The following is a 15,976-nucleotide window of genomic DNA, read 5'->3' as shown; positions in this document are numbered from 1 at the left end:
TGAACAACGAGCAACATTGTTTTTTTTTTAATTTTGTATCTTATTTTGTCAATTAGATTGTGGATTAATTTTACTTTAAAGTCATTATTTATTGCAATTTGTTTTATGGACTGAAGTTCTTTATTATAGTTTTCATGGTTTAGATTAGAATTGAACAATATTTCAATTAAAGATGCAAAAGTTGATATTTTATGAATCCATAGGTGGTTGGAAGAATTGCAAATAATGTTGTCTGTGTATGTTTTATTGGCCCAATATCTTACAAAATTAAAAACATTCTTGGAGAAATATTAAACACGAGAGGCCAAAAGTTGCTATAAACGAAGTCATTCTTTTCATCTTTAGTACACTTTGACCCCATATGGATTCATACAAAACAACTTTCAGGCTCACAGTCCAAGGGGACATTAAATTAGTAACCCTTGTTTTAAGAATACCAAACCGTCTTTCAAATATCGGCGGATTGAGAAATTAATAAATCAAAGGGACAGATTTATAATTATGTTGTTTACTGTGGAGTATCTACGAAAAAAATCCAAAGACTGTGATTCCAAAAGTTAATTTAAATCAAATAATAGTTTTTATCCATAGCAACATTTGGGTTCATAATTACTGCTCCATTAAAATATTAAACTGGTTTTTCAAATTTCGCTTGTTTCTTGGATAAAATAATATAAAATACGAGAGGCCAAAAATTGCTACAAATGTAATTAATGATTATAAAAGAGTATAAGTAATTATCTTCATCTTTAGTACACTTTTGTCACACAAATTCAAACAAAACAACTTTCAGGTTCACAACTCAAGCTAAAGTTAAATTAATTGTCGTTGTTTTAAGATTATCAAATTGTGATTCAAATACCGGAAGAAAGAAAAACAAATCTAAGAAACAATTTCATGGTGATACTATTAACTGTAAAGTACCCATGAAAAAAATCTAAAGAATGCGATATCAAAAGTTACTTTATATCAAATAATACATTTCATGCATAGTAACATTTGATCTTATAATTACATGTTTCGGAATAATGAGCTTCATATCTATCATTTCAAGTACAATTTTTGTTTTTGGAAATGAAATTCCAAGTGATTAGAAAATAAAACAGAAGCTCAAAAATGTATGGAAACGATGCATGACGTTCCAAGATATTAATTCCTAAAATTTAAAGCACACCCTTAAGCAAATATCCAGATTGGCTCCATAAGTAGAAAAATAATTTAAGAGATTAACAAAAACTTGTACTGCTAATTGTAGAAGTGCCTGTACACACAACCATAAAAGTAAATTTCTTACTCCAACTTAAACTGGTATTTTAAAATTGACATGTACGCCTTTCTTGGAGAAATATAAAAAGAGAGGTTAAAAGCTGCTAAAAAATAGTAATGTTTCTTTTTTCGAAATCGCGCAGTAATGTGCTTTTTCTATGTTCAAAAATCGGCACAGAAATTAAATGCGGTGTTGTCATATTAGTATTATCTACCTCCACAATTACATTTTACAAGGTTATAAATTGTTTTTCGGTTTAGCAGTAATTCTATACTCTTTGATAACCCTTTTTATTAGTTATTAGAAACACATCCGGTTTATTAATTTTATAAATATAATTTATTAACTAAATTTGCGCGTAATCTCGCAACGTCGCAACCTTGCATGGCAACAGCGGATTTCTTGAAGTGCAGCGACATTCTATGGCAGCGAACAATGTGTATCCACATAACCTGTAATAAGTTTTTGTTCGGTGCAGAAACAACCATGGAAAACATTATATGGAGAATATCTCATTTTGCATACGAGTATTTCGCTGAAAAAGAAAATTCTGTGAAATCAACATTTTGGGCTACATAGTCGTTGTTAAAGTCAACTCTGTTAATATAAAACAGCATAGATATAATCTAAGTACACCAAGTTCTCAAGCAAAAAATATAGGTTATGTTTCCCAGAAATCAAATATATTTACAAGAGAAAACTTACGAAAATTTTTAACAGAGGCCCGTGACTAATGTACCTAATGTCAAAGGTAATCTCAAAGAAGGTCAATCACATTGTCTATAAAACATAATGTTTTAGGTATATTTTTTATTCGAAGTTGTAGGAGTATGCGGAAAGGAAGAATTTGAACAATTTTCTTGTATCTACATAACCTATAATAACCTTTTATTATTATTACAAAACAGATTATTAGCTTACATGCCCATTTTAAATGAAAGTATGAAGCATACCTCTTATTTTTCGGCACTTTTAATATTTTTGCTTGCAGAAAGATCTGCAGCAATTGCAAAATAGAGATGGATAGCAATAATAACAAGCAGTTTACATGCATTCGACCGAACTTGCAAAAACTGGCAGATAATATATCACATTTATTACCTAAAAACTCAGCCACAGTTTATGAAAAGCGGTATGAATTTTTTTTTTTTTGCGCAGAAACAACCATGCAAAATATATGGAGAACACCTCATTGCATACGAGTATTTCGCTGAAAAAGCAAATTCTGTGAAATCTTTAACACTTTGGGCTGCATAGTCGTAGTTAAAGTCAACTCTGTTAATAAAAAACAGCATAGATATATCTAAGTACACCAAGTTTTCAAGCAAAAAATATAGGTTAGATTGCCAAGAAATCAAATATATTTACAAGAGAAGACTTACCAAAATTTTTAACAGAAGCCCGTGATTAAATGTACATGATGTTAAAGGTGATCTCAAACAAGGTCAATCACATTGTCTATAAATCATTATGTTTTAGGTTTATTTTTTATTAGAAGTTGTAGGAGCATGTGGAATGGATAAATTGAAAAATAATGACGGCATTCAAGACAAAAACGATACGCTAATAATTAAAATTCCAACGTCTAAAACTGGCAAAGCACGAGAATTTACAAATATGTGTAAAAATATTTATCCAATTGAAATATAGTAAAAATACCTAATTTTAAGACCGCACCATACACCAGACAAATCATTATTTATACATTACATTTGGATAGTGAATGCAGCAGCTGCTGCATTGTACAAATATACCTGCAAACACACTGTAACAAATTATGCAGACACCTCTTTTGACTAAAAGATATATATTTAACTTTATCCATACGTTGTCAACTTTGTTAATAATTGCAATCTCTAACTTCATAAGAAATATGAATAATCTACTTTGGTGTTTTATAGTAGTATTAAATGTTCATAGAATATAATTGCACTTACTACGAAGTAAGCTTTCCTAGTTTTAAGTTGTTTTCTTTTCTCTTTGATTATCTTAATTTCTTCAGCCTCTATGTGGCTGTTTTAATTCCAAAAAATTGTTTCTTAATAAACTGATTCATACCACTTTTTCTTTCTTTTACTCGAAAACAGTTTAAACTATAACTCCAAATATTTACCTACTTTACAACGTGTCAAGCATTCGGTTGTTGTAAATGATGCAACCATAAATACAAATTTGAACACTGATATGACAGGTTTGAGGCTAGGATGTGGTTTTCATATACTCCCATTACTTGTTGCCTAAATCTGGCGCGAGGCCAAAAGTTATTATTGACGTATATATATATATATATATATATATTAATATAATATATATAATATATTAATATATTAATATATTAATGTTTATTGCCCAACAGATACAATCCAATTACTGGACAATATTAACTTAACTAGTAGCAAAATAAAATAAAATAAACAACGTAAAATAAAAATGTAAATAAGATCATATTCGTTCCCAAACTAAATTATTATCATACCCACAATTAGAAGCTATCCTTATTATAAACTAAATAAACGAACACATTACAGTTTACTTGGGAGAAAAAAAATATTATCATACAGTTTATCAGCATTACTGCACATATGAACTAACGGTGCCTTTCTTAGCAAATTCGTTCTAGAAATTGGTTGATGAAACGTGGCCATGTAGCGAGACGCAACACGTGGTACATGAAAATTTACTCTTTCCAACAATTCAGGACAATCTATCTTGCCACTTATCAATCTGGATATGAAACGAGTACTATGCTCTTCACGTCGATTCTTTAAACTAACAAATCCATGTTTCTGAAGGAGGTAATTGTAGTCTATATTTCTTTGAGGATAAAATCCATCAATTTTATACGAAAGATACTTCAAGAAGCGACGCTGTACCTTTTCAACAGCAAGATTATGTATCACATAGTAAGGATACCAGACAACAGAGGCATATTCCATCTTGCTTACCACATACGCAAAATACAGACTTTTTAACAGAAGAGGATCTTGAAAAGTTTTTGATACCCGAAATATAAATCCAAGCATTTTAGATGCTGAGGTGGATATGTTACTGATGTGCTCCACAAATGAAAGGCGCGAATCAAAAAGAACACCAAGATCCTTTACCTCATTCTTCTTGCAAAGAATCCGACCGTTGATAGTAATAGTCTGATTTTACCACATTTACTTTCCTACTGAATGTCATTACATAACACTTATCTGCATTTAATAACAACTCGGACTTGTTGCACCAATCTACTAATGTATCAAGGTTCCTTTGGAAGGTTTTAACATCATCACTGTTTGAAATGGGACAGTATAACTTCAAATCGTCAGCGTATGCCAAAACTTTACAGTTAAGTGAAAGAAGCAAATCATCAATGAAAAGAACGAACAGAAGAGGGCCAAGATTGGAGCCTTGAGGAACACCGGATGTACTTACAAAATTGAAAGAATGGTAACCGTTATACGTCACGTAGTTGGACCTACCACTTAAGTAGGACTCCAAGAGTTTCAAGAAGCTAGGAGCAAATCCAAAAGAACTTAATTTATGAAGCAAGATGGTGTGATTTATGGAGTCAAAAGCACTTGAAAAATCTGTATAGATAACATCCACTTGTCCGTTGTTATCTAATTCTTCAGAGAGAAATTGTGTCAAATTACACAAATTAGTAACTGTTGATCGACCAGGCCAGAATCCATGTTGGAATGCAGATACATGACTTTGGACATTAACAAAGATAGTTTTATACAACACTATTTCACAAAGTTTAGCAAAGTTTGATAGTATTGCAATCGGTCTGTAGTTTTTTAGATTAGTAGAATCTCCTTTTTTGAATACAGGTGTGATTCGCGCTCTTTTCCATCTATCAGGAAATGTGGATGACATTATTACTAAGTTAATTACAATTGATAGAGGCTTCGCAAGAATACATCTGCCGTCACGTACTAAAAAACTTGGTATTTGGTCGTCACCAGCGGTCATTTTGTTTGAGAAGGTTGACATAATATCAATTAGTTGCTCTTCAGTCACCGACGGTATAGCAAACGAGAGCTTATTTGATATAACATCAGATATTCCGATAATGGTTTTTGGCCGAAAGACATCAGAAAATCTTTTCGCAAAAGCGTTGACAATTTCTTGTGGATCTTCAAATTGTTTATCTTCATCAACTAATCTTCCAGGTATACGCGTCGTACCTTTTTGTAAGTGAACATATTTCCAGAAGTCTTTAGGATTATTCTTCATAGATTCTTCAATTTGGTTTAAATACTCACGATATGCTGTCTTTATTATTTGTTTGGAAGTGGATCTAAGCCTTTTAAATTCATTATAAAAAGTCATATTAGATGTTTTTTTCCATTTTTTCCAATAGAAATTTTTGAGTTTTAAAACCGAAATGATCTGTCTATTGTACCACATAGGATAGGATGATTTGCTAGGTAGAAATTTAGGTACAGACGACTCCAGTATACTATACAACTTGGTATAAAAGTGATCAAGTGCAACATTGGCATCTTCAAAATTTGTAAGGAAGGACCAATCAGTATGCAGAAGGTCATTGTATAACTTATTGTAATTGGCTTTCCGAAAATTATAACGTCGATTATTATCACATGGAAACCGTGGGAGTTTGGAAGAAATCAAGAATTCTGTTTCAATATGCAGAGCAGGATGATGGGGATCAGGTGGAACAAATGATTGTTGGTCAAGATTAACACTGATTTTGAAATCAGTATTGGAGAGAACTAAGTCAAGTAAACGATTGTTGAAGTTTAAGATATTGTTATACTGAGAAAGATTTACTGTTTGAGAAAAATCAAGAAAACTGTTTAATTTACTGCAGAACACATTACGTACTACATAGTTGGTACTGTATTGAGACAAGTTAAAATCTCCAATAATTATAACTGGTTTGTCCAAGATCAAAGCGCTCAGTGCTTCAAGAAACACCTCTAGATCGATACTAGACACATCCGGTGGTATGTATACACCAATTATGAAAAAGCGAAACGAATGAACACTACAGCAACACATAATTATATCTATAAGGGGTACAAGCTCTCTTACTAAGGACACATCAACGGCATTGTAAGTTATATGATCAGCCAGGGCTATTAAGACACCACCACCAGTTTTACGTCCAGTGGTATTAAGATTTCTGTCACAACGAAGCACATTATAATAGGGAGGAAATAATTCTGAATTGTACAGTGATGAAATCAGCCAAGTTTCTGCAATAATTACAATATCATAAAAACGATCCGACGCACTTGTATAAAAAGATTCAATCTTTGACCGTAAGCCACGCACATTTTGGTAATATATGTTTAGAGCAAATGGTAATCTGCCGGGCGCCTTTAGTTTTCCGAGTGAACTATGTTTGGAATTCCATCTTTGTATTTTATTATAAGATTTTGCTCCCCATTTGACAAACGCTCATGCAATTCATTTCTAACGCTTTTGTATAGTTCATTTTGCATCTTAGTACGGTCTCTAGATATGAAAATATTTTTCCAAGGATCAGTCGTTTTCAGGGACTTAGATGCACGAAGTACGGACACCACATCTTCTTCTGACGAAAGAGTAATCTTGATTGGACGACGCCGGTCTTGCTTAGTTGGATCATATTTCCCAAGTCTGATTGGCTTAAGATCCCCCAGGTCACCAATTTTTAAAGCTGTTAGAACATCTTTTACAAACACAGTATCAGCCTCAGATTGTTCAGTTTTATTTTTATTGATTAATTCAGATTAATTGATATTGTGGAGGTTCCGCTGAATTTGTTTCAGAAAATTTTAGATCAATTTCATATCTGAAGTTTTAGCTACAGCAAAAGAATTAATTCAGGTTTCAGGTTCACCATTCCTCTTGAATGTTCACGATGTCGCTGAGTTTATGTAAAATATGTCTAAACGATGTGGAAAGAACCATTCACAAATAGTTTGAAATCTACCCCGCACTAACAAAAAAAAGTGTAAAAAATTTATTTTTTAGGATACAAAGGAAACTTAAAAAAAGTACACTTTCTTTATTTGGAGTCAATAAAAGAACCCTCATGGCTTGACAATATATCGCATTCAACTGTAGAAGTAAGACCATCACTCTCACGTTCGTGACTAGCTTATTATCTGATCCAAATGTATACAGAGAACAATTACAAAAGCTATCAAAGGCTGTTTTTTGTCTTTGACTGTTACGTTTTCAATTCAAACTTTCAAATAGACGGTAATCTGACAAAACTAAAATTCTACAAAATACAAATCTCAAAAAATCAAAATATCATGATTTTATTACCCTCTCGGAAGCTTTTTAGTAAGAAAATATGATGATACTGCCGCTTTTGTTCGTAATATCAATTCTATATTTTTACTGGTATCAGAAACCTGGTTAAATCCAAAAATACCTGAGGCATCAATCCGGTTGATGGATTCTAAATCGTCAGACAAGATCGATTCTTCGATTGAAGAGGTGGTGGTGTCTGTAGATACATATATATTGCTGATTGCATTCTGTCCGAGTTTTCTGAAAGTGTTGTTAACTATAACACTCGGGCAATTGACTCTCTTTTCTTGAAAGTTACAAAGTTTGATGTTCGTTTTAGGATATAAATATTTATAAACCCCCTCCTCCGTATTGAACGACGACAAATTACTTTTTCAAGGTCTCTAAAGTAGCAGGCAGTAATAACAAAGTATTTATTTTTGACAATTTCGACCTGCTTGATATTACTTGACATTTAGAGGTCAATCAAGCCATGAATATAGCACATCCCCACAAATTTTAGTTGATTTGTTATTATCCAGTTACCTGTAGTAGCTCAGCGTACTAGATATCGATATGGACAGCAACCATCAACCCTAGACCTAATTGTTACATCTGACAGTGACATCTAATCTAGATATCTTGATCCATTCTAATCACTTAGTTCCCAAGATCGATCAGTAGATTTGTAACTATCCCAAAGGGAGAACGGTTTGATTTTTCAGAACTATAACAGAGAACAATTTTTTAATGAACACCTCAAAAAATGGATTCGTCGAATTTACTTTCTGATCAGTCGATTGAATAAAACTGACAAGTATTTAAAAACATACTTCGAGAAGGAAAAAGGTCCTCAACATATCTGTGGACTGATGCGAAAGTTATCAAATTTCTGAGAGTACAACGGGCTTTCAGACGAATGGGTAACCAAATTGATCACAAAGTTTATGGAAATTACTCCAATATTCTTTTAACCACAATTAAAAATGCGTGTATTGCTTATGGGAGACGCACTACTGATCAGCAAGTTGCTAAACGTTATTACAAACATGTTGGCAATGAATTATATGGTTCTGTTGCCACGCCGCAGTTATTACAGTTATTTATTGTATAAGTGGGTTATTTTAGTTATTACCTACTGGAGATATAGTATCCTACGAGCGCTTGCGCGAGTGGGTTTGATATCTCGTGTAGGTAATATCTAATAACCCACGTATGCCATATAACGTTTCATCCAATATTCCAGATTTTTTACTTTATAATAAAATTTCTTAATTTTGCCTCACTAACAAAATGATCAAATCTCGACTAAAATCTAATAAAGTTCGGTTCAGCAGTAAGCATGACAACGTAGTGTGTTTGTAAACACGTCAAAAATATGTATTGCTTTTTCGTGTACTTTTTTCCTAAATAAGAGGGAATGGAAGACACTCTATTTATTCCCCATGATTCTAAAGGCAGCGATAAAAGTTGCGGAAAATTTACTTCCACCAGTCCTAGGATAATTATGAGAAGTAAATTGTCCATTTTACTTCATGGAGAAAGTCAAGAGGAGTTCGTGGAACTAACGAGGATATACTCATGGCATAATTTCAAGGCCTTTCTAAAACATATGTGTGATCTTCCCCCATGGCGAAATGACATTTAAAAAGCTGCAAGATACTTTACAAAAAAATACCGGATATCAAGAGCTTGTCAGCAAAGTATTACAAGGCGAAAATGTAGAAAAAGATTTAAAAATGAAACCCCCTGAAATTTCTAATTTTAAATATTCTCCTTTAACATCGTGTGATGTTGAGAGATTCTTCTCTAGGTATAAAAATATCCTAACAGACAAAAGGAAGAATTTTTTTGCCGAAAATTTAGAAAAACATCTAATTCGTTACGCAAATTTTAACGATGATTAGGATCGCTGATTATGTAAAATAATAAAATAAATGTAGATCTCAAACCAAACGTTGCGCAAAATTTATTTTTCCTAAAACTTGCCATTTTTCGGGCCTGTATTAAATTCCCCATTTTTATCGATTATTTTGGCTTTCTTTTCTAGCCTAAAATCCGCTCTTTACTTATTATGTGTTTCTTCGGTAACATCTAAAAATTAAACCAACTGTTGCCAAGATGTTAAAATAAGAATTTTTCCCCATATACATATATATGTATTTCGTAAAATACTGTAGCAGGCGACTTTTTATTAATACAAAATTATTAAATATAGTCCATCACAGTTTAGAGGATTTTTTTTTGCAATATTAGTGGCAGCATGCAACTAGATTTTGTTTGTTTTGCTGTCAGAAATATCGCCTTGTAGTAGTTTAATGGAACATTAAATGCTAGTGCGGAACAACTGTATTCTGTGCAAGCGTGTAAGGATTATAAGGATGCATATATCCTAATGTTAACATCTAGGAATGTTTTTTAGATACTCGCATAATAAAAATAGTAGACCGATTCAACAGCACTGGAAATGTTTTTAAAGGGAACTCACCAAAAAACCCTTCACTTAGTGAAGACATCGTTGAAGATTTGAGAGAAAGGATGGAACAAATCCCAAAAAAATCTTTCAATAAACTTTCTTTACAATCTAAGGGTGTTCCGTACACTGCTTGTCAGAGAATTTTGAAAAGATCATTCCGTGTCCATCCTTATCAAATATCATCAGTTCATGAACTTAAGTCAGGTGATTATCGTCGTTACGTTGTATATTGTTCTTGGTGTCAAAGAACATGGACGACTGCACTTGTAGTTTATCAGTACGACCATATTTTATAAAACTGCTTACACTAGATGTCTTAAAAAATTAATAAATTAAACAAAACTGGATATCTTATTGACCTAAATTTGTAGGAAATATATGTATAATATGTTTATAATACACTGTACCTTTCCAGGTTGATATATATTTCTTTGCTAAAAATTCGATGAGGTCTTCATAAAATTTTACTCGGAGACATTCGTGTGAAACATATATATGTATAGCATTCTTCTTTGCCTACAATTTAATAATCCCTACCTATTTTTATTTTAACATACGAGGATACTCCCAGAAAAATCCGACCTGACATAGAAGACACAAAAAATTTGGGAAAAGGACTCTTTATTTTTCAAGGTAGTCCTCTTGTAATTCTATACACTTTTCCCAGCATTGTTCAATGGCTTCGATACCCTGTTTATAGGAAGAATCGTCGAACACCTCAAAATAGCCATTAGCCGCAGATTCCACCTCTTTATTGTTGGCAAATTTTTGACTAGCGAGCCATTTTTTCAAGTTTAGGAAGAGAAAATAATCCAAGGGGGCCAAATCTGGTGAATAGGATGTATGAGGAAGTAACTGGAATGTTAATTCGTTAATTTTGGCCACTGCAATAAGGATGTCTGAACAGGTGCATTGTCTTGATACAGCAATATTTTCTTTTTCGACAATTACGGCCGTTTTTAATTGATTTCATCGCTCAAACGCGGCAATAAGTTCGCATAATACTCGCTGTTGATGGTTTTGACTTTTTGGAGACAATCAATAAAAATTATTCCACGGGTGTCCCAAAAAACTGACGCCATTACTTTGCCAGCAGACGGAACTGTTTTCGCTTTCTTTGGCGCTGATTCCAGTCCATTATTTTGACTGTTGCTTCGTCTCTGGAGTGAAGTGATGGACCCATGTTATGAATCGACGCCGAACCTCAGCTTTATTGCTGCGAAACATTGCTCAACACCCAATTGAAACACCTTCACGGCGCTCTTTTTGTTCTATAATAAACAAACGCGGCACTCATCTTTCTTACAGCTTTTTCATGCCCAAATTTTCGGTCAATATGAGATGTACACCACTTTTTGAAATGCCCAACATGTCTGCTATTTCGCGTAATTTTAGTGGATGGTCATCTAATACTCTTTTGTGGATTTTCTTTACCATTCCCGGTGTGGTCACATCATTTGGTCGATCACTGCGATGTACATTTTGGCAGCTCCTACGGCCTTGTTAAAACTGTTAATGCCACCCAATATTTTATAGTTGTAAACGAAGGAGCATACCCCTCTAAACTAGAATCCAGCTCGGCTTTGATATTGGTTGGACTGAAACCTTTCAAGTGAAACTATTGTATCACATAAAGATGACCAATTTTTTACATATTTACAACTTCACTGAGATCAGTCGCTTTTAACCGCTATAAATAACGTAGGACCTTGAAATTTCAAACTTTCTATACGTCAGGTCGGGTATTTCTGGGATCATCCTCGTATAAGGATTATCATAAAAAAAAACAGAATCATTTTTTTTAATCTATCTAAGAAATTGAATTTATTCTGCTTTAAGAGCGAGATTATTCTGTCGAACAGCCTTAGACTAATTTTGTGATATCATAATGTTCTAGCATTACTTTCTCGTCTTAAATTAATGCTAGAATTTTTTTTATAAAAGCGCTACATACCTCTATAATATTGGATCGAAAAAACTGTGAGGTTTAAAAATATCTAAACTGCACTCTACTATATCTGCGGGTTTTTATAAATTCTTCAGATCTTACCAACCACTTCACACTAAAATGTATCTTTCAGCGGTCAAACACATCGAGAGTACATTAATCATCACGAATACGTTAATGTTCATTTTCACCACTCCACATTTAAATTTCTTTTCTCATACAGACAACATATCAAATAATACCAAAACTCATGCATCATGAATTTGATAAAATTTGCTTTGTTTCCTTGTCCGGTTTGTGAATATATCATTATCTGTATTAGCATTGTAGTGAATTAACGTTTGAAGAAATATATTTATAAGCTCAGATATAGAGCGAAAAGGGATACATCCATCACGCTTATAATCACAATGGCTTTAAGATAAATCCCACCATTTTCACTTAGCTTTATATTTTATTATGTTTAACCACTGGTTGCAAGCAGTATTTAAATAAAAATAAAGCTGTAGTTTTTATGTACATAATTCTGTTAATTTAGGACTATTTAAGAAACACTGATTCAGTATTCTTTCGTTATAACTTTTACGATGCTGTCAATGTTTTTAGTGACATGTTTTAAGTTTTAAAAGTCACACATAGGCATTTAAAATGTACATACATAAAAATGCGTGCAAGTAATTAAATCTTACACATCGAAAGCAAAAAAGAAAATTTAACACAACGCTTGCTTGGCTGGAAATTTTTGTTCCGACGCCGTTGAAAATATGAATATATACGATAACTTTAGTGACGCTGTTTCACATGAAGCCTAAAGCTTAACGTAATTTTGAATTTATTATCACACAAAAAGATCAAATTATTGTGAAACAATGTTCATGTTTCGCAAAATATGAAAAAATAAATAATGAGGGTTTTCTCGCAAATGAATCATTTTACCTTCGTGTGTAAAATACAGTCCACATACCCGAAAATGTTTGATGAATGTCATTCTTAAATTTTCTAATGACCTATTTTATAACATTTATCACAACTTTGTTTATTCTCAAATGTATTGCCATTAATATACAGTAGACGGGTATTTTTTATACTTACTTATTTGGACTGAACATTTTTAAATAAATTTTAACTACTACTATTCATTTACAGGTTGAAGCAATGAGCACAGAAAAGTCGGTGAGGGTGCGTGTGAAAGTCTACGACAACACAACTTCCATCTACAGTCAAGATATAGAAATATCCAACGGCGAGGGCACTTTCGTTGTTCCTGCTATATTGGCCGACAGCGATATTATTGCACTACAGGTAAATAATATTGTCTCAAGTGTTTTACATATTTTATTAGAAAACTCGAAATTGCAACCACACAGAACCCAAGCGAAATATAAATATCATTTAAATGTAAATACAGATCCACTTTACCGCAGACATTTAGATTTTCGCTTATTCTTTCGCTTATTGGAAGCGTACCCTTCAAAGATTGTGTCTAATGAAATTTCTTTCCTTTCGTCCGAAATAAAATAGAGTTCTCTATTAACAGCTTTTGCACTTAACGACATTTACAATCTTGGATAAAAGAAAATGTAAATCAATGCCAAAACAGTTCGGTGTATACGATATTTGTAAGTTATTATTTAAGTATTTTTAATTATAAAGATGTGCATAGTACATTTTTTCGACCCATGTAACGTATACTTTCTAGATATGCGATGGCATCTTTTTATTTTGTTGTCATTTGCTAATATTTTAAAAATATACTGTCAAAATGTTCAAATATTTACCCATATACTTGACAAGGTACTTTTTATTAACAGAAATGTTGTTAAATACAATTACAACTCGTTTCTGCATAATACATCTTTCATGTCCTCATTCGTTTTCTAAAAAGTTAAAGCCTCTGCTGTCAGTTTAACAATTCACGAATGTAGCGAAGGCGCTGTATTTCATTTAAATAACTGTTAAGGATAAATGTGATTCAGCCTCTGCACGAGTGTATAAATTCGACTTGCAAAGTAAAAGACTTTTATCTTTTCATCATTTATCTAAATTTTAAGGTGTCACTGTTTTATCATTACTGATATTAAATTTTTCAAAATATACTTAAATACTTTTCTGCAGTAAAACGCTTTTAACGATCTCAATTGAATAAAAGCAAATTTAGCGATCTCTTCTTTCAGGAAGCTTAAGTGCAAGAACATGTAGTCAGGTAATACATGAGATGGGATGTGAACGAATTTCTATGAGCTCCACAGTGCTCTCTTTATTTAGTGATACACACACATTAGAGCGACAAGGATGAGGATCGATTCCGGGTTAGACAAATTTTAACACGCACGTTCTCGCCGTGTAAACATCAATCAGTTGAAACAGCAAATCATGCAGTCAAAAACAGATTGAAAGTTGTTAAATCTGTAAAACCATTTAATGCACGTTATTCGTTAACGTAGTTATTGGTAAAACAGCTTCGCACTGATTAGTGAAGTTGAGTGGGTTAACGTTTTTTTATGGAGAATAAGTATCTCGGAAATTATACAACTAGTAAGTTCGTAAATTTAAATAAACGGCAAAATTTTCTCCGTTGATGATTTTATAGCGAAGGGAAAAGTTGTAGAAAATTCAAGAGAATTTTTTTAAACTTAACTTACCCTTCCTTTATTTCTGTTTAATTCTTAAATAACGCCAGAATAATCTTAAACCAATTTGCTATTGGCAGTTAGATCTAGCTAATAGTCACACGAAATAAGATTTAAATTACGTATTGCATTCAGTTCATAGTCTTCATTTCCCTCTGCGGCGAAAGACACTTACAATGTGAAGTATTATATCCAAGAAGCAACAAAAATTCTAGTAAAATGGTACTAGGGGGGAATTCTTTAAAACAAGTTCGAGCCGCCCCAAAAACAGAGTTTACTTATATACAATTCGGCGAGTTGGTAAATATTTTCACAGTCCTAGTAATGTTAGCAAATCATGTAAATGGCAATTAATTCGACCACAAATGAAAAATCAACTGTTGAAAATCTTACACAGAATAAAAATGGTAAACTAGACAAAATGCAACTATTTTGAAAATTTTGAAAAATCAATCAACATTTTCAAATATTTCAGGGGTATAAATAATTCATTATCATTATGAATCGTTCAAATAATAACAGAAATTTTATTAGGTATCTGTGAGATGAGAATGGCTTTGAAAGACTTTTTAATTTTCATCAACATTTACCTTTACGACTTGGCTTTAAAGTCATTAAGAGAAAAATTATTACCGCTTATTTAAATTTATATGCAAAGTCCTATCACCTCTGGAAACAAATATTTATATCAATATCTCCATTAATTATATTACTCGCATTCAAATTACAAAGCAAGAGAACAAAAATTAAATCCATTCAGTAGTCGTAACGAAATTACTCCACATGTGATAAAATATCAAAGTTTTGCAATCGGATACAAAACAGATAAAAAGCATTTTTTAAAGATTTAATTACATTGTTGTTTTTTACTTTTTTCTGAATACGCAAACTTTTTTTAACGTAAAATTTAGGGTACCTAAAGTATGTTTAAAAATTTAGAAAATTTGCCAAGATTAAATGTATCTAACATTGTTACTAAGGAGGGACATACTAATAAATGTTTTCACTTCACTGGAATATTTTAAAGCAAATGAATTTTGTTGCAACTACTTAACCACTTCGCACCATTACTTCGCAGAGGATATTAATTAGTATTGTTTTTAAGTACACATTTGGCTAACCTAATTTAATTTCGGTCGTTTTATATTGGACGATTAAACAAATTACCACAAAATTTACTTTAGCTTATATAATGGAGTTTCGCTTTAAAATATTTTGTGTATTTTTTCTTTTAGTATGTTAAGAATAGTAAACAGACACAAAATTCAAAAGATAAAAGTCTGTGTTGAGACAAATGAAAATACACAACAAATCGCTCCAGCATGCTCTACAGAAATCTGTAGGACTTTTACTGAGTTGGAAATTCTCACATTTGAAATTAGCATATTTTTTCTTTTTTTAAATTATACTCC

The 15,976-nt window shown here is 32.3% G+C and overlaps 1 protein-coding gene across 2 annotated transcripts in view; it reads left to right on the top strand.

Moving 5' to 3' along the window:
- Positions 1–15,976, top strand: part of LOC135129199 (C3 and PZP-like alpha-2-macroglobulin domain-containing protein 8) — a 331,377-nt gene that overhangs the window by 243,380 nt on the left and 72,021 nt on the right. For both annotated transcript variants that reach the window (XM_064056315.1, XM_064056316.1), the window contains one exon: positions 13,081–13,236. In XM_064056315.1, coding sequence (XP_063912385.1) covers positions 13,081–13,236 — 156 coding nt within the window. The remainder of the gene's footprint in view (positions 1–13,080; positions 13,237–15,976) is intronic.

The sequence above is a fragment of the Zophobas morio genome, unplaced genomic scaffold (genome assembly GCF_036711695.1).
Source record: "Zophobas morio isolate AGI-343-1 ecotype UQ-CSIRO unplaced genomic scaffold, CSIRO_AGI_Zmor_V1 ptg000014l, whole genome shotgun sequence".
In the NCBI taxonomy this organism is placed as follows: Eukaryota; Metazoa; Arthropoda; class Insecta; order Coleoptera; family Tenebrionidae; genus Zophobas; species Zophobas morio.
The sequence above is the reverse complement of the archived record's forward strand: the minus strand, read 5'-3'. Positions and strand labels throughout refer to the sequence as shown.